Source organism: Eschrichtius robustus, chromosome 19 (assembly GCF_028021215.1).
Source record: "Eschrichtius robustus isolate mEscRob2 chromosome 19, mEscRob2.pri, whole genome shotgun sequence".
NCBI classification, from domain to species: Eukaryota; Metazoa; Chordata; class Mammalia; order Artiodactyla; family Eschrichtiidae; genus Eschrichtius; species Eschrichtius robustus.
In genome coordinates, this window is record NC_090842.1 from 67,104,144 (window position 1) to 67,121,739 (window position 17,596).

At 55.2% G+C, this 17,596-nt stretch overlaps 2 protein-coding genes across 2 annotated transcripts; both read right to left on the reverse strand.

The window, feature by feature from the left end:
- Nucleotides 1-830: 830 nt before the first annotated feature.
- On the reverse strand, nucleotides 831-4,480 carry SBK2 (SH3 domain binding kinase family member 2). The gene is made up of 3 exons (XM_068527191.1): nucleotides 4,228-4,480; nucleotides 1,946-2,148; nucleotides 831-1,421 (listed from the first exon to the last, which is right to left on the reverse strand). Exons 1-3 carry the CDS (start codon nucleotides 4,478-4,480, stop codon nucleotides 831-833), a joined length of 1,047 nt encoding a protein of 348 aa, XP_068383292.1.
- Nucleotides 4,481-7,714: 3,234 nt separating this feature from the next.
- On the reverse strand, nucleotides 7,715-11,127 carry SBK3 (SH3 domain binding kinase family member 3). The gene is made up of 4 exons (XM_068527992.1): nucleotides 11,083-11,127; nucleotides 10,408-10,558; nucleotides 9,677-9,879; nucleotides 7,715-8,401 (listed from the first exon to the last, which is right to left on the reverse strand). The coding sequence occupies exons 1-4, from the start codon at nucleotides 11,125-11,127 to the stop codon at nucleotides 7,715-7,717; spliced, it is 1,086 nt and encodes a 361-aa protein (XP_068384093.1).
- Nucleotides 11,128-17,596: the final 6,469 nt, after the last annotated feature.

The window sequence follows — 17,596 nt, forward strand, 5'->3', positions numbered from 1 at the left end:
ACTGCCAGACCGACAGCATCACGGGGACCTAAATGCCAGGTGGACTTTATTTGCAGAGAGCGGTTGGGGTGACAGAGAAGACAACGCACATTATCAAGAGGGCGTGGGCCCAGCACGTGGGGAGGAAGAGGGAGTTAGGCAGGGAGCGGAACCCAGCAAGACAGAAAAGACAAGGGCAGGAAGACAGGCATACACGGAGGGAGGCCGTGCAAAACCAGGTGGGTCTGTTTACTGAATAAGTACCTGTGGACCACCTACGCAGGGCAGGATCACCCCTTCTACGTGGCATCCATCAGAGAGCAGGACAGGCTGAGACCCTGGGCCCCCGGGAGCCCACATTCCAGCCGGACACACAGAATAGCCGCCACTACGAATAAATAAATCCTACGGCTGGAAGGGAGTGAGTGTCACAGAGGCAAGGGGAGCGGAGCAAGAGGAGGGGGCTGGGAGTGCAGGCTGGGGGGGCGGCTGTAGTGTCCCGCCGGGGGCGAGGGGCGGCCTGGCTGAGACAGCTTGGCAGGAGGTGCGGGGAAGCACCGAGAGCACCGCAGGCAAAGGGCGCAGCGGGTGCCAAGGCCCGGGGAAGGTGGGGCAGGTGTGGACAGACACGGGGTGCTCTCGGAGGCCCCCTGCCCCCGGACCAAGGCAGCGGACAGACGCCCCGACGTGGGACATAAGGACAGAAAGGGGAAAATCATGAGACAGAGACCAACAGACAGCAGAGCAGCCAGTCGCCACCCGTGAATGCGGAGGAGACCTCAGGATGGGGGCCGGGGTTGCCTCCCGGAGCCTCCCCAGGCCGGGCTGGGCCCGGGCTGCCCCCGCGCTTCTCACTCTGGGTCCCCCTTGTCCCACTGGGGCACCTCCTCAGCCTCCCCCTCCCGCTGCCTCCAGGGCCGCCCCAGGTAGTCCCGGATGGAGCTCACGGGGCTCCTCCTTCGGGGGTGAGGGTCCAGCAGCCCCCACAGGAGAGCGTCGGCCACAGGCGTCAGGCCACGCCAGGGCTGGGGACGGGCCTGGGGCTGGCCTGAGGCCTGCCAGGTGACGTAGTCCTCGTAGTAGGGGTCGGCCTCCACCAGGGGCTGGTCCCAGGGGAAGTAGCCCGTGAGAAGGCAGAAGAGCAGGACGCCCAGCGCCCAGGCGTCCAGGGCGGGCTGGATGGGCAGGCCCTCGGGGAGGGGCGGGGGGCCGCAGAGCTCCGGGGCCGTGTAGGGGATGGGCGGCCCCACCAGGCGCAGCAGGGTCCCGCGGGGCCGCGTGTGGCCGAAGTCGGTCAGCTTGACCCACCGGCAGGCTGGGTCGCACACCAGCACGTTCTCCGGCTTGAGGTCCCGGTACACCAGGCCGCGGGAGTGGATGTGCTCCAGGGCTGAGGCCAGCTGGGCCGCGCAGCGCTGGGCTGCTGGCTGCAGGAGGCCCACCTGTGGGTGACAGGCGTCAGGGTCCACCACCCTGCCCGCCAGCCAGAAGGGAACGGGGCCGTAGCGCTTGTCCTCGGCCCCGGGGAGCAGGCCCAGGGGATGGAGGACCCCAAATAGGGTGGTTCTGGTGAGGCCTGGTGTGAGCCCCGTGGGGCCTGGTGTGAGCCCCGTGAGGCCTGGTGTGAGCCCCGTGGGGCCTGGTGTGGGCCCCGTGAGGCCTGGTGTGAGCCCGTGAAGCCTGGTGTGAGCCCTGGGAGGCCTGGTGTGAGCCCCGTGAGGCCTGGTGTGAGCCCCGTGGGGCCTGGTGTGAGCCCCATCGGGCCTGGTGAACCTCAGTAGGGTGCAGTGTTGGTTCCGTGGCAGCCGTGAACTCCTTAGAGGCCTCACGATTCCACAAGACCTGCGGGCCCAGTGGGGCCTCTGCAGGACTACCTGAGTCACGATGCAGTGAGTGTGATTCCTGAGGCCCAGGTTGGGTAGGGGCGTCTACGTGGGACCCCGTGAGCCGTGGGAGGCTGACCCACCTTGGGCTGGATGAAGGCGATGAGGTCCCCGTGCAGGACAGGCTCGGTCAGGAAGCTGTAGGAGTCGACTGACTCCACGCCAATGCCGTAGGCCGCCACGATGGCCGAGTGCGAGCCCAGGGAGAGACCCACACAGAACTCGTACAGGAAGCCTCGGAGGGTGGTGGAGGCCTTCGGGAGCTGCTTCAGAGCCAAGGCTGTGCCTGGTGGAGCAGGGACAGAGGTGAGAGGTGCACGAGCCTAGGCCCGGCCCTGCTGCCCCTCAGCCTGGACTCTCTCCCACATGCCGCCCTCACCTCCTCCACCGCCTGCCCCCTGCCAAGCCTGCCCTAAAATAGCGTGGCCACTGAAACAACACCAGTGGTAATGATAATAATAATAATGATAATAGTGTTTAGTGAGTTTCTACTCTGCTGTCTTGGAGCAGGTAGACCGGTACCACAAAAACTGAACTCAGAACCTCCAATGACCTTATTGGGCCCCTTGTTCCAGTAAACCCATGCCAAAAAGCCATGTTTGAGGCAACTGGGGAAAAGATACCCTGAACTGGGTATTAGACCCCACTAAGGAATTATTGTGAATTTTGCCACACGTGGAAACAACCTCCTAGAATGTAAGCTCCCAGAAGGCAGAAACTCTGGTTTCTTCAATTTTTTTTTTTTTTCTTTTCCATTACAGTCCTTAAAAAACTGAAAATAGAGTTATCATATGATCCTGCAATCCTACTCCTGGGCATATATCTGGTGAAGACTCCATTCAGACACATGCACCCCAATGTTCATAGCTGAACTATTTACAATAGCCAAGACATGGAAGCAACCTAAATGCCCATTGACAAATGAATGGATAAACACAGAATGGAGTATTCCTCAAGCCATAAAAAAGAATGAAATCGTGCCATGTGCAGCAACATGGATGGACCTAGAGATTGTCATACTGAGTGAGGTAAGTCAGACAGAGAAAGACAAATAGCATATGGTTTCTTCAATTTTTGAGTCACCAGCTGCCAGGGCCCAACCTTGCCCATCAAGAGGCTGTGTGTGATGGGGGAGGGTCACGTCCTTACCTAAAATGCTAACCATTCCCCTCCCCCTCCCCAGCTGGGTGCAGCAGTGCCTCTTCTGTTCATTGACAATGTCCTGAATTCCCACCATCAAGCACAAGCTGCCTTCGATTTTGAGGACCTGGATGAGGCCCCCTTACAAACCCTCTGTTCCCCATTATCGCCTCCAAGTTCTGTGATGACCCAGGTCTGCATCTTTTTGCATCTTTCTATGTTATGGGCTGACTTGTGTCCCTCCCCCCCAACTCCCCACTGCGAAATTCATATGTTAAAATTCTCACCCTGCAGTATCACAGAATATGACTGTATATGGCTGCGCCACACGGCTTGCGGGATCTTAGTTCCCCATCCAGGGACTGAACCTGGGCCCGCGGCAGTGAAAGCGCAGAATGCTAACCACTGGACTGCCAGGGAATTCCCTGGAGAGAGGGTCTTGAAAGAGGTAAAATGAGATCATTGGGGTGGTCCTTAGTCCGGTATGACTGGTGTCCTTATAAGAAGAGGAAATTTGGACACAGACATGCACACAGGGGAGACGGTGTGAGGACACAGGGAGAAGGTGGCCGTCCGCAAGCCGAGGAGAGAGGCCTCAGGAGAAACCAACCCTGCTGACACCTTGATCTCGGACTCCCGCCTCCAGAACTGTGAGCCCCCCCCAAGTCTGTGGTACTTTGTTATGACAATCATAGGAAACTAACTCACCCTCTCCCCATTCGTGCTGGGAGCTCCCTGAAGGCCGGGCTGGCTCAGACTCCTCCTTGGGGGCCCAGCAGCCCCCTGGACAGGGCTGAGCCCTGCAGTCTCCTTGGAAGGTGACGACCAGATTGGGGTCGGGGAGCACTTATTGCACAACCACCGTGTGCTGGCCTTGCTAAGTGCCTGGCAGACAGCATGGCTCTGTGTCACTCCCACGATGACCACTAAGCCGGCCACATGTGAGGGCCACGAGAGGGGGCGCTGTCTTCCTCCCCACTGTCCCCAGCAACTAGAGCTACCGACATGTCCTCAGAGAATCACAGTTCTTTCAGAGAAGGACTCATCACCCACGTTTTCAAAGGAGGAGGCTGAGCTTCGGAGAGGGTCGGGGAGTTACTAAGAACACACAGCCTGGAAGGGGCAGAGGCAGGACTTGACTGAGGTTTACAGACTCCCCAGCCTTGGCTAGCTTCTGCCTGGGCCCACACCACTGCCCCCCGCCTCTGTCCCCAGGCCCTTGTACCTTTCTGACGGTGGGTGACCAGCAGCACCCGGCCAAAGCGGCCCTGGCCCAGGGGACGCACATGCTGGTAGAGCTCGTCCACCTCGGCCTGGACCAGGGTCTGGGCGCTCAGCGCCATCATGTCCTCCAGCGCCAGGGCCGCTTCCTGGCCCTGCCGCAGCTCCTCTGCCGTGAGGCCCCCCAGGTCCTCTGCAGAGCCGTTCTCCACAGCCCCCATCTCCACCTGTTTCTCCTCTGATGGCTTCCCAGGCATCTCTGCAAGGGCAGAAGAGAGGGTGACCAGGACTTAGGTCCTGCCAGACCAGGGGCCAAGGGAGGAGGAGCTGGGGGCTCGGAGTTCTGGGTTGAGGGAGGAGGGGCTGGGGGCCCGGAGTTCTGGGTCTGAGGGAGGAGAGGCTGGGGGCCCGGAGTTCTGGGCCTGAGGGAGGAGGGGCTGGGGGCCCGGACCCCTGGGTCTGAGGGGGGAGGGGCTGGGGCCCCGGACCCCTGGGTCTGAGGGAGGAGGAGCTGGGGGCCCGGAGTTCTGCGTTGAGAGAGGAGGGGCTGGGGGCCTAGACTCCTGGGTCTGAGGAGGAGGGTGGAAGCTGATTGGCTCAGGCCATCCTGACTCATTTTCCCTTCTTATTAGAGGCATTTTGGGAGTGGGGAGACCAGTCGCGGGTTGGGGTGAGGTCAAGCCTGAGGCCACAGATGTCCCTCGCCCCACCCCCACATCCCTGCGCCACCTGATGGCCTGAGGATGAAAGATGAACCAGATAACTCGAGACACACCCCCACCTGTTTCCAAAGCAAACAGACTCCGGCCCTGGGGGTGGATGAGAAGCTTCAGCCCCCTAAGAGCAAACAGGTGCTCTCTGCCCCCAGGGCCTGTGCAGGGCGGTGGGGGCGGGGGGGGGGGTGGCTCACACCAGGGCCTGGGGGACGTCTGGGTCCTGGGTGGGAGCAAGCACTCGGGAATGATCACCAAGCCCTTAAGTGGTCTTGGGTCCAACTCAATAGCCCCAGCCCCTCCCCGCTCAGACCCAGGGGTCCAGACACCCAGCTGACCCCTCTGCCAGGACCTTACGTAACTCACACATCTTGGGACCGCCCCCCCCAGACTCTGTGTCCCTGACACTCAACCACTCTACAGTCTCAAGGTCTGTAATTAGCCCCCGATCCCCCAAAGAACCCAGGACTCTGACCACCTGCACAGCTTCACTCTCAGGCCCACCTCAGGCGGTCTGACCCTTGCCTCCTCCTGACCCAGGCTCCAACCTCCGGACCTCACCTTCTCCAAGGCTGGCCTGACCCTTCGGCTGCCCGCTGTGGTCAGTGCCCAGCACTCAGAGCCCAGGCCAGCAGAGGCCTGCCCTGCAGCAAGACCCCGCCCCCACCTAGGGGGTCGTAGCCCCGCCCCAGGCCTCGCCCCTTGAACCTCAGCGGGAGAGCGACATCGTGCGTTGTCTCCCAGAACTGGCTCTGGCCAGACAGATGTCCCAGCCCAGGATGTCAGTCCTCCCTCTTCAGACCAGACCTCAGCCCCTCCTCCCTCAGACCCAGGGGTCCGGGCCCCCAGCTGCTCCTCCCTCAGACCCAGGGGTCCGGGCCCCCCAGCCCCTCCTCCCTCAGACCCAGGGGTCCGGGCCCCCAGCCCCTCCTCCCTCAGACCCAGGGGTCCGGGCCCCCAACCGCTCCTCCCTCAGACCCAGGGGTCCGGGCCCCCAGCCCCTCCTCCCTCAGATCCAAGAGTCCTGGTCCCCTGTAGAGGATGAAATCATTTCTCCAGCTTGCCCCTGCCTTGACCCCAGCCAGCTGCCCCATCAGTGCCCCACTGACAGGTCAGACACAAGTGTTTAGTAAGGGGCGTCCGGGGGAGGAGACATGGGGTCCTGTGTGGGGAAAGGATGAGACAACAAGATTCCAGAATGATGCAGTGAGAAATGACCTCAGCCTCGGAGCAGAGGGGCAGCAGGTGGTGCAGCCACTGGGAAGTGAAGGCCCCACGGGGAGGGGAGGAAGGGAGGGGAGTCCCAGTTATGAGTCTGCAGACTTCAGAGTTGTTGGGGGGGGGCAGGCAGGGACTCCCAGCACTGAAGTAGGAGGCAGGGGCGGGGGCCTGGAGGGTTGCACCCACCCCCTCAGGTTTCGAGCGAGATGATAAATGTGAACGCACTTGATTCTTTTTAAATTTACGTTTTATTTCAGAATCATTTTTAGATGTACAGGACAGCGGCTTTGAGCTCCCATGTCTCCTCATCCAGCTCCCTGCCAGGTGAATCCCTCACCCAGCCGTCGGTGCGTTTGTCCAAATGAAGACAGTAGCCATCAGTCAAACGCTAGACGCTTCTCGTGTCCACCCACAACCTTTACCTGTCCCAGGGTCCAATCCAGGACACCCTGTTGTACGGAGTGAACTCACGTTTTTAAATCTAGAAAGCACGCAGGACAGATTCCCCAGAAAGAAGCAGGTCCCCATGACCGTGCTGGGTGCGGGGGATGCGGCCTCGGATCCACGCAGCCCCTGCCCTGCAGGCGGGAAGCTTCACAAGTCAGGGGTCTGTGTGCTGGGATGGGGGTGGCATCAGGCCGGCCCGGGTGGACACAAGATCCCTGCAAACCAGCCGTGGCCCTCGGCGTGGACGGGACCAGCACACGCCACGGTGCTCGCGCTCTCAGGGAGCTGGCGCAGGAGGCTCGCTGTGTGAGAGCAGAACCCTAAAGGATGTACAGGTGAACAAGGCCAAGTCCATCCTGGGCAGCCTGCGAGGGGAGATGGAAAAGGTGGGGGCGCAGATCGCTGGGCTACAAGTTTCGGAGGAGCCGGAGAGGCCCCCGGGGCGGGGTCTACTTTCTGGAGGCCTGGAGTTGGGAAGAAGGCATTCTCGGGGGAGAACACAGGGTTTCCAAACATCTGCAGGCAAGAGAGGGTGTGTGTGTGCCTGTCTGTGTGTTGATTTAGGTCCAGAAAGGATGAGTGCCTCCCTTAATGTCCCCCAGAGCCCAGGGAAGTGGGAGAGATGGAAGGCGAGGTTTCCATGGTGTTGGATCTGGAAAGCCCAGATTTGGTGCCATGGCCACCGGGAGTCACCTAAGGTCTTAGAGGAGAGGTGTGACCACATCACAAGTCCATAAGCACCCAACATGTCCCCACCGTGCAGAAATTCATCTACAGGGGAAACAGCACCTTCCTTCAAGAAGACGCGTTCAGGACAGAAGGGAGAGGAAGGGTCGTTGAGGGAGGAGGGGTCTGGACCCCTGGGTCTGAGGGAGGAGGGGCTGGGGCCCTGGACTCCTGGGTCTGACGGAGGAGGTACCGGGGGTTCCGGACTCCCGGGTCCTCAGTCGGGAGGGGAATTGTGCATCCAAGTCCAGCCTTCGGTTGGGAGAGATGCAATGTGTTCCCTCTCTGTCCTCCCGGGAGCAGCTGTCTTTCCATCCAGGTGGCCATGGGGGCTGGGGGAGGGGCCTTTGGCCCTAGCTCTGGGCACCCGTCCCAGTCACCTGGTCAGGGCTCTCCGCCATCTGTCCCCGTCCTCCCACCATCTTTGTCGTCATTCTCCTCCTCCTCTGACCACTCTTCCAGGCTTGCTCCCCCCTCTTCCTCCTCCTCCCCAACTTCACTGGACATGCTCCCCAAGCACCCAGGTCTCTCTTTGTTCTTTAACCCCCAATCATCCCCCAGGAAGTCCAGGACAGCCAGTGGGGGTCTCCTAGTCTCGTGATCCAGGTCCAGAAGCCCCTGGAGCAGTGCCAGAGCCGGCGGCGCAAACTGGTCCCAAGGGGGCGGTGGTTGAAGTGGCTGGGGCCTGTTGATCATCCAGCCAGCAAAGGCCTCGAACTCAGGGTCAGGGGCTAGCGCCACGTCCCAAGGGAAACAGGCAATGGCCGCACAGAAGAGAAGCACCCCCAGCCCCCAGGAGTCCACTGCTGGTCGCAGGGGCAGGGTTTCAGGGGGCAGCAGGAGGCAGAGCTCGGGTGGGGCGGAGGGCAGTGGCCATGGCGGGGCAGAGGTTGGGCTGCCCTCAGGCCGGGTCAGACCCAGGTCACCCAGGGCCACACGGCTGCAGACAGGGTCGAAGACCAGCACGTTTCCTGGCTTGACGTCCGCATGGACCAGCCCCCGGCCATGGAGGAAGTCCAGGGCTCCAGCTAGCTGGGCCACCACCCGCTTCACCTGCAGCTCTGGGAGGCCCTGGAGTCAAAGAGAGAGGATGAAGTAAAGGCTGCCCTGGTTCCCTCTTTATGTTGCTTCTTGGGGTTCAAGAATCCAAATCCCCAGACCAGCGGCAACCTCTAGTGTCCCCAAAACATCCCCCAACAGCTTCTCCAGATCAGCCTCAACCACAAGCTGCCTCCGCATCTGTACCCCTGTAGACCAACTCCCAGATGTTTTCCTCACTGGAACCCCAAATCTCACCAGAACTTCTTTAACTTCCATCAAACTTTGTCCTAACACTCAAACCCACTCCTTATATTTCTTATCTCCTCTAAACTGACCACCAAGATCTCCAATGAAAACCCAAATCCCACACTTAATCCTAATCTTCGGCCCATACTAATTCAGGTCCCATCTCTAACTCAGACCCAGCTCTAAAGTCCCACAGTTTATTTCATCAATCGATTGATAGATCGATCCATCCAGCTAGCCAGGCAGCAAGACAGCAATCCATCCATCAAACCAGTCATCCATCCAACGATCTATACAGCAGGGTTTCCACTCAATACCCATTCCACCAGCTCGTCAGCAATTCAATAATTTGTCCAGTTATTTAATAGCCAACATCCATCCATCCATCCCTCCGTCCTTCAATCCATCCAAACATCCGTCCGTTCATCCATCCACCAATCTTTCCATCCATCCATCCATCCTACTCTTTCCCTCCTTCTCTTCCTCCCTTCCTTTTTTCCTTCTGTTTATCCCCAAGCCTATTTCAAATCCAAAGTCTATTCCTAAAGATGGCCCCACCCTAACTTCAAACTCAAGTACCCCCAGAATATCATGGATTCAGTCCTGACCTGGTCTTTCTAGAGAGAACTCCATTACAGCCCTTCTCCAACTCAATCTACATACACATCCTCAGCCATCTCTGCTTCACTCTGCAGCCCCAACCGTGCTCTTCTCCACACCCGTGACCAGTCTATAATCAACCCTAAATTCAACCCATCCATCTCCACCCACACCCATTCCCAATGCCAATGCCAATTAAAATCCCATCTCTGTCTCCATCCCTACCCCCTCATCAGACCTGATCCATCCTCAACCCCAATCCCAACTCCCTGCCCTGGATGGATTAGGGCTTGGGTGAGTCATGGAAACTGCATTGAGAATTAGAAATAAGGAGGTGGTTTGGGGGCTTAGGGCGGAGTTAAGATTTGGGGGTCAGGGTTGGAAACAGGATTGGGGGAGGGACAAAGTCAGACCTGGGATAAGCAGTCCCAACCTCTGTCCCTTGCCTGCCTGCGTCACCTGTTCCTCCAGCATCCCGCTGAGATCCCCACAGGGCGCATACTCCTGGGCGAAGGCGAAGTGTCGGGGGGTCTCCAGGGGTCCTGCCAGGGTCTGGATGATGCCTGGATGTAACGAGACACAGCGGCCCACACAGAACTCTCTCAGGAAGGTGGTTCTCAGGACCGAGTCCCGAGGTAGGAGCTTCAGAGCCACAACCGGACCTGCTGGGGAGGTGGGGGCAGGAGGGAACTCAGGGCGCTCTGATCTTGCTGTGGGGCCTTAGGCAAGCCACTCAACCTCTCTGAGCCTCAGACGTCTTACGTATAAAACAAGAGGGTCAGGACATAGTGTCTAACCTCTCTGTGCCTCGAGTTTCTCCATCTGTGAAGTGGGAGTTGGAGGAGACCTTCCCTGAGGACTCTTTCTGCTCTGCCTCAGATTGCTGTGTGGCCTTGCCCAACTGCCTTACCCTCTCTGGACCTCAGTTTCCTCTCGCATAAAGTAGGGGATGCGGCGACTTGAATTTCAGTCCAAGTTGTGCTCCCGCCTTGCTGCGTGACCTCAGGCAAGTCTCTCACCCTCTCTGGGTGAGTTCCATTTTTTGGAAGACCACAGAGCTCTTAACTTTCTGGAGCCACATCAAGAAGGGTCCTCATCAGCTCCCCGCAAGGCTGCTCCCTGTCTCAGTGGTTTCAGAGGCGGAAACCTGGGGGACATCAAGGACTGTGCCCTTTGGTGACCAAACTCACCCCCTTGGCGAGGCCGGGCAAGGAGCACGTGGCCGTAGGAGCCAGAGCCAAGCTTTCGGATGAGGTGATACTGGACACGCAGTTTCCTCACTGGGGTCACCCTGGTGGCCGTCAGCTCCACGAGCCTCTGGAGGGCCGTGGCTGTGTCCTCCTGCAGGAGAGGGACAGAGGTGGGGAGGGGGTGAGTCTGGGGCCCACCTAGAGCAGCAGGGTGGGCTGGAGGCCCAGCCCAGGGCTGAGGTGGGGGTTGGTCCCCAGAGAGGGTGAGTCACAATGACTCACCCGCCCTCAGGCCACCTGTTTTTGTGTCCTGGCGGGGTTATGGGTAATTGTCTCAGCGACCCTGCCCACTGCCATCTGCGGGAGCCACCAAAAGCCCCAGCCCCACTGGGGGCCTCCCCAGGCCACAGCACCCCTGACTCTACCCCTCTCTTTCTCCATCCTCCTCTCTTCCTGGGTTTCCCGTTCTTTGTTTCTGCGTACATTTCCCCCGGGGGTCTTGGCCTCGCTCTGTGTCCTCGGGTTTGCGTTCTTCTGGGTCTTTGATGTTTCTCTGTTTCCCTGTCTCTTCTGGTTCTCTCTGTGTGTGTCTCTCTGTGTCTGCCCCCTGGCCCTCTCCATCTCCTGCATCTCTCTCTGTGTCTGTCTCTCCCTCCCTTGTCTCCTGTCTCTCACCTCCGGGTGCCCATCCTCCTGGTTCTCGGGGTCCCTGCGCTCCATCTCAGGGTGACCTGGTGTCAGCTGGCCCTCGGGGAAGCACCCCTGGTCTGGGCTCCCCAAAAGCAGCACACCCACTGAGCTCCACTGCACCCCTGAGCAGAGCCGAGGCCTGGAGCTCATCTGAAGGGTCTGCCTCCGTGCCCCTCTGCGTCCGAGCCCAGAGACTTCCCTGCCTGTCTGGTCCCCTCTCTCCACACCTCCCTGTCTCTGTCTTGCCCTTGTTCTAGCTCCCGGGTCTCGGGGTGGGTCTCCCCGCCTGTCTGTGGGTCCCCGGCCCCTCACTCCTGTCCCCACGCTCTTCCCACTGTGGCCGCTGTCTGTCTGTCTGTCTTTCAGGATGTCCGCACTCTGTCCCCCACTCTGGCCTGCTCTCCCCAGTGTCTCTCTGTCTCTCTCCCGTCTTTGTTTCTGACTCTCTCCAAGCCTTTTGTCCCTCCCTTTCTCTGGGCCCGGGACAGGGGTGTGTGTGACAGCTCGGAGACATCCTGTCCCCTCCCACCCCTCCCTCCCCCTTCCAAACTTAGACCAGCTTGGACTCTGGGCTCTGGTCCCAGGACAGAGGGGACAAAACATATTATGAACCCCCAGGGGCTGGGCCTGAGGGCAGCAGACAAAGGGGAGCCCAGCCCCTTCGTACACCTTACCTGGGATGGGAGACCCAGGGCTCTGTGCACCCACCTGCCTCCGTGGGCCTCTGGGGACCAGGGAGACCACTCCCAGAGCCCCCTAATACCAAGAGTCCCCACCCCCAGCCGTCCCCCATCAGACCCCGGAACTCTTAATAGCTGAGAGAGACTCTGGGGAAAAGTCTTCTTTCGTGTACTCGGCAAGGCTCTGAGGCCAGCTCTGCGCTGGGGCCTTTATACTGCATCCTCCCAGCCTCCCAAAAGGGTGGGGATTTATCCCCAGTTTACAGAGCAGGAAACTGAGGTTCCGAGTGGCCATCGCATTACGTGAGGTCAGAGGGGAGGAGGTGTGGGGTGACCCAGGACAGGCCTGTGTGACTCAGCCCGGATGCCTGCCCCATCAGGTTTCAACTACTACTACAACCTGCTATTAATAAAGATGCAGCTAGAAAGGTCTCTGGGCCTCTGGAAGGATCCCCAGGAAACTGGCTTCTGTATTGGCCCTGGGAACCTGGGCAGGGCTGGGGGGGGGGTGGTGCGGTGCAGAGGCGGAACTTCCTTTGTTCTTTGACTTTTCGAGGCTTGTGGAAAGTTGCAAGCGCAGAACAGTGGAAAAGGAAAGCCACAGGGAACACCCTCTGCTCCATTGACCAGACTGCACAAACGTTACTTTTTGCCATACTCTCTTTCTCTTTTCTTTTGTGGGGATGGAGTATTTTAAAGTAAATTGCAGTCTATGGAAATCATCTGGGGCAAAATGATACACTGCCTGGTGTTTGGTTTCAAATACTCCAGGGCAGGAAAAACATGGCCCAAGTGAGGGTGGGGATGTTGTGTCAACAGCACTGTGTTACTGAGCACAAACAGTTCCTTTACTCTTTACTTTTGGTTCTGCTAGAAATTTTCCCTCATGAAAAGCTAAAAGTGACTAAACTACAGACATCATGATAAATTCTGCCCCAATGCTCAGGTTTACGTTTCCATCAAAGGAAGGAAAATTTCCAGCTCAACTGCAAAACTTTTATCAATCACATCGAACGGCACTAACGGTAATTCCTTAAAATAAGCTAATGCTCAGTCTGTATTCTTCATCCCCCAATTTTCCCAATTTTCTATTGCTGCTTTAGTTGAGTCAGTAATCAATGTCAACATGTGACTTTGGAGGAACTTTTTTTTTTTTATTTTGAAGTATAGTTGACTTACAATATTGTGTTAGTTTCAGGTATACAGCATAGTGATTCTTTTTTTTTTTTTAATAAATTTATTTATTTATTTATTTTTAGCTGCATTGGGTCTTTGTTGCTGCACGCAGGCTTTCTCTAGTTGCAGCAAGCGGGGGCTACTCTTCGTTGCGGTGTGCGGGCTGCTCATTGCGGTGGCTTCTCTTGTTGCGGAGCTCGGGCTCTAGGTGCGCGGGCTTCAGTAGTTGTGGCACGTGGGCTCAGTAGTTGTGGCTCCTGGGCTGTAGAGCGCAGGCTCAGTAGTGTGGCTCGCAAGCTCCAGAGCGCCGGCTCAGTAGCTGTGGCGCACGGGCTTAGTTGCTCCGCGGCATGTGGGATCTTCCTGGACCAGGGCTCAAACCCATGTCCCCTGCATTGGTGGGTGGATTCTTAACCACTGTGCTACCAGGGAAGCCCGTGGGGGAACTTTTGATCACTCTGCCTTTTGTATTATTTGAATTTCCCCCACAGCATGTTACCTATTCAAAAACTAAAACTAAAATTAAATAATGCAATGATGACCCTTCATTCAATGCTTATAAGGTGTCATGCCCTGGCTCTTTATTTTTTAACTTTTTAAAATTCATTCAAGACTTTGTGGAGTCCTCCCGACAAGGCTTGGATGAGTAGGATGATGGCTTCCAATTTACTGATGGGGAAACTGAGCCCTGGAGAAACAGAGGCATTGGTCAGCAGCCAGAGAGAGGCAGAGCCAGGATTTGCCAGGGTCCGGGGACCCCAGGCTGCCCTCTACCACGCCCCCACCCCACTCAGGCTAGAGCTGAGTCCCTCCCCTGGGGGGCTGCAGGGCCTGCAGGGCAGCTGCTGGGCTGGAGCCGAAAGGTCAGGCTGCAAAGCTGGCCACCTGGGTCCCCCAGCGGGAGGGTGAGAGGGGCCGCTGCAGGCCTCCGGCCCTCCCCAGCTCCCCCGCAGGTTCACTGATGATCTGGGGAGCTTTGCACCTCCCCATTTAGCCACACTGCCACGTGGGGTCACCCAGAGTGACCGCGAGAGGCAGGTGTGATGGTGCGGGGGGAGGCCCAGCCCAGGCCCCGGGGTGCACACACCCCTGTTAAAGCTGGGCTCTGGGCCTCCTGCCTCGCCACGCCCCTGTGTCTGCTGCTCTCCAGCTCCCAGGGACTCCTCCTGTGACCGTCTCCTGCCTCTGTCCCCCCAGCCAAGTGTCCAGCTGCCTCCGTGCCTCAGTTTCCTCCTCATGAAATGGGAACAATTGCCGGTCGTACCCAGAGCATTATTGTCAAAGAAACATTTAAAGTTTGTAACATATTATAGACTGACAATACATAATGATTGTACCTGATACAATCACAAATGCAATATACATTATATATATATAATATATATATATTATATATATATATAATTATATATACTATGGACTATCATATATATGATGTCTGGTATATATCTTATATATTATTTATATACTTTATACATTTTTCCAAATAAAATATTTACTGAAAGATCACATCAAGTATTAACTGCATTTCAAATGTTGTGCAGTTGGGGAATTCCCTGGTGGTCCAGTGGTTAGGACTCAGCGCTTTCACCGCCGAGGGCCCGGGTTCAATCCCTGGTCGGGGACCTAGGATCCCACAGGCCACAGGGCATGCCATGCCCCCCCCCCCCCAAAAAAAAGAAAAAATGTTGCACAGTTGATTACTCACCTGCCCACCCCCATATCCTTGGGCCAAAAAAAGAGATAAAAAGAAAAAGAAAAAAAAAAAACCTGTAACATTAAATAGATGTGTCTTGTCCGGAAAGAATAAGATTACAAACTAGTAGGGCAAATCTTGGCCATTAGCAGTTATCGGGGTGCGTCGTGAAGACTGGGATGCCCTCCCCACTATGCTCACGAGAATCATGCTGTTTTCTCTCTATTGCACCCGGGCAGGGGGCTTTGCTCCTACAGACACTGAATAAATACTGTTAAACAAAATAATGGATGAAAACACTAGACATAGCACCTAGAACAGAGCAATTGTTTAGTGATATGATTGCTCTCAACAAATACGCTGATGGCAGTTACAACAGGCCAGATACTGTGCTGGGGGCTTTATTCACCCGTGCAGGAATCTCACGGAATCCTCACCATCTACCTGTCAGAGTGGCTCTAGTATTTTTCAAGGCACACGCAGGCCACATATGACCCCTCACTGTCTGCCTGTCTGACCAGGTCAACACAGCAGTACAAACCCTTGCTATGGTTCCTCGTGCAAAAGAATATTTCAGGCACACACACACACAAATATCCCAAATAACCATAATAAGCACCTCCATGTCCACAACTGTCCAGCTGAAGAAATATAACTTTTCAAATATAACTGGAACCCTCTGTGTACTTACCCTTCTCCAAATCCTTCCCTTCCCTCCCAGAAGTAACCACCATCCTTAAGGAGGTGTTTGTCGTTTTTCATGTTTACAAAAAAATACTTTTGCCACACATGTATGAATCCGTAACTGCCATAGAGTATCGCCTTGCCTGTTTTTAAATGTTGTATAAATAGCATCACGTCTCTGACCTTCCGCTTGCTTTTGTGTTTGTGAGTTTCATCCGTGTTGTTACACGGAGCTCAGGCTCTTTCTTTTGCAAAGATGTTGAGTAGTCTAGTGTATGGACATATTGTATTTTATGGATGCATTCTTCCGAGCATGGACATTTTATTTTTCTCCACTATAGTGCTCTTGCAAGCAGGGCTGCAAAGAATATTCTGATACGTGTTGCCTTGTGCTGAGTGGTACACTTCATGGGGCACTGGCCTCAAAGTGGAATTCCTGGGTCGAAAGAAAACTGCGCAGCTAAATTCTTAGATATTGCCACATAGCTCTCCAAGGTGGCTGTATCTGACATCGCCTTTTTATTTTTTTTTAACATCTTTATTGGAGTATAATTGCTTTACAATGGTGTGTTAGTTTCTGCTTTATAACAAAGTGAATCAGTTATACATATACATATATCCCCATATCTCCTCCCTCTTGCGTCTCCCTCCCACCCTCCCTATCCCACCCCTCTAGGTGGTCACAAAGCACCGAGCTGATCTCCCTGTGCTATGCGGTTGCTTCCCACTAGCTAGCTATTTTACGTTCGGTAGTGTATATATGTCCATGCCACTCTCTCACCCTGTCACATCTTACCCTTCCCCCTCCCCGTATCCCCAAGTCCATTCTCTAGTAGGTCTGTGTCTTTATTCCCGTCTTGCCACTAGGTTCTTCATGACCTTTTTTTCCTTAGATTCCATATATATGTGTTAGCATACTGTATTTGTTTTTCTCTTTCTGACTTACTTCACTCTGTATGACAGTCTCTAGGTCCATCCACCTCACTACAAATAACTCAATTTCGTTTCTTTTTATGGCTGAGTAATATTCCATTGTATATATGTGCCACATCTTCTTTATCCATTCATCCGATGATGGACACTTAGGTTGCTTCCATGTCCTGGCTATTGTAAAGAGAGCTGCAATGAACATTTTGGTACATGACTCTTTCTGAATTATGGTTTTCTCAGGGTATATGCCCAGTAGTGGGATTGCTGGGTCGTATGGTAGTTCTATTTTCAGTTTTTTAAGGAACCTCCATACTGTTCTCCATAGTGGCTGTATCAATTTACATTCCCACCAACAGTGCAAGAGTGTTCCCTTTCCTCCACACCCTCTCCAGCATTTATTGTTTCTAGATTTTTTGATGATGGCCATTCTGACCGGTGTGAGATGATATCTCATTGTAGTTTTGATTTGCATTTCTCTAATGATTAACGATGTTGAGCATTCTTTCACGCCTTTTTATTTTTATTTTTGCGTCCACAGGTCTCTTGGAGAGTCTGAAGAAAGCTATAGAGACTTGCACTGTCTGATACGAAAGCCACTAGCGGTGTAGGGCTCTTTGACACTTGAAACATGGCTTGTCCAAACTGAGATGTACTGTGAGTACAAAATAGACCCCGGATTTCAAAGACGTAGCACGGAAGAGAGAATGTAAACTACCCGTTGATGATATTTATATTAATTACATGATGACATGATAATGTTTTGGATATACAGTCGAGCTCATCATCGGCGGATTCCATATTTGCAAATTTGCCTACCCACTAAAAATGCTCCTGTGACCCCTGAATCTAGAGCACAGCGCTTTCGCGGGCATGCACAGAGCAGCCAACAACGGGAGTCTCTGACACGTGTTCCCAGCTAAGGTTGAACAAACTTGCATCCTGTAAACGAGTGTCCTTTTTGCAGTATTGCGCTATTTCTTGGTGATTTTACATTTTCAAACGCCTCCCCAAACATAAAGCCCAAGTGCTGTCTAGTGTCCTAAGCGTCAAAGGACTGGGATGGGGCTTATGGAGAAAATGCATTTTAGATAAGCTTCCTTTGGGCATGAGTTACAACACTGTTGGCTGTGAGTTTAATGTCAGTGAGTCAACAATATGCATTAGATAAGGTGCCTTTAAGCAGAAATACACATAAAACAAGGTTATGTATAAATCAATTAACAACAACAACAACAAAATTGTGACCAAAGTCTGGTAGGCAACTAACCCCGTATTTCCCCCCGGGGCAGTGGCTCAGGATCAATTATTCAGTGTTCACTATGCCGTTATAGAC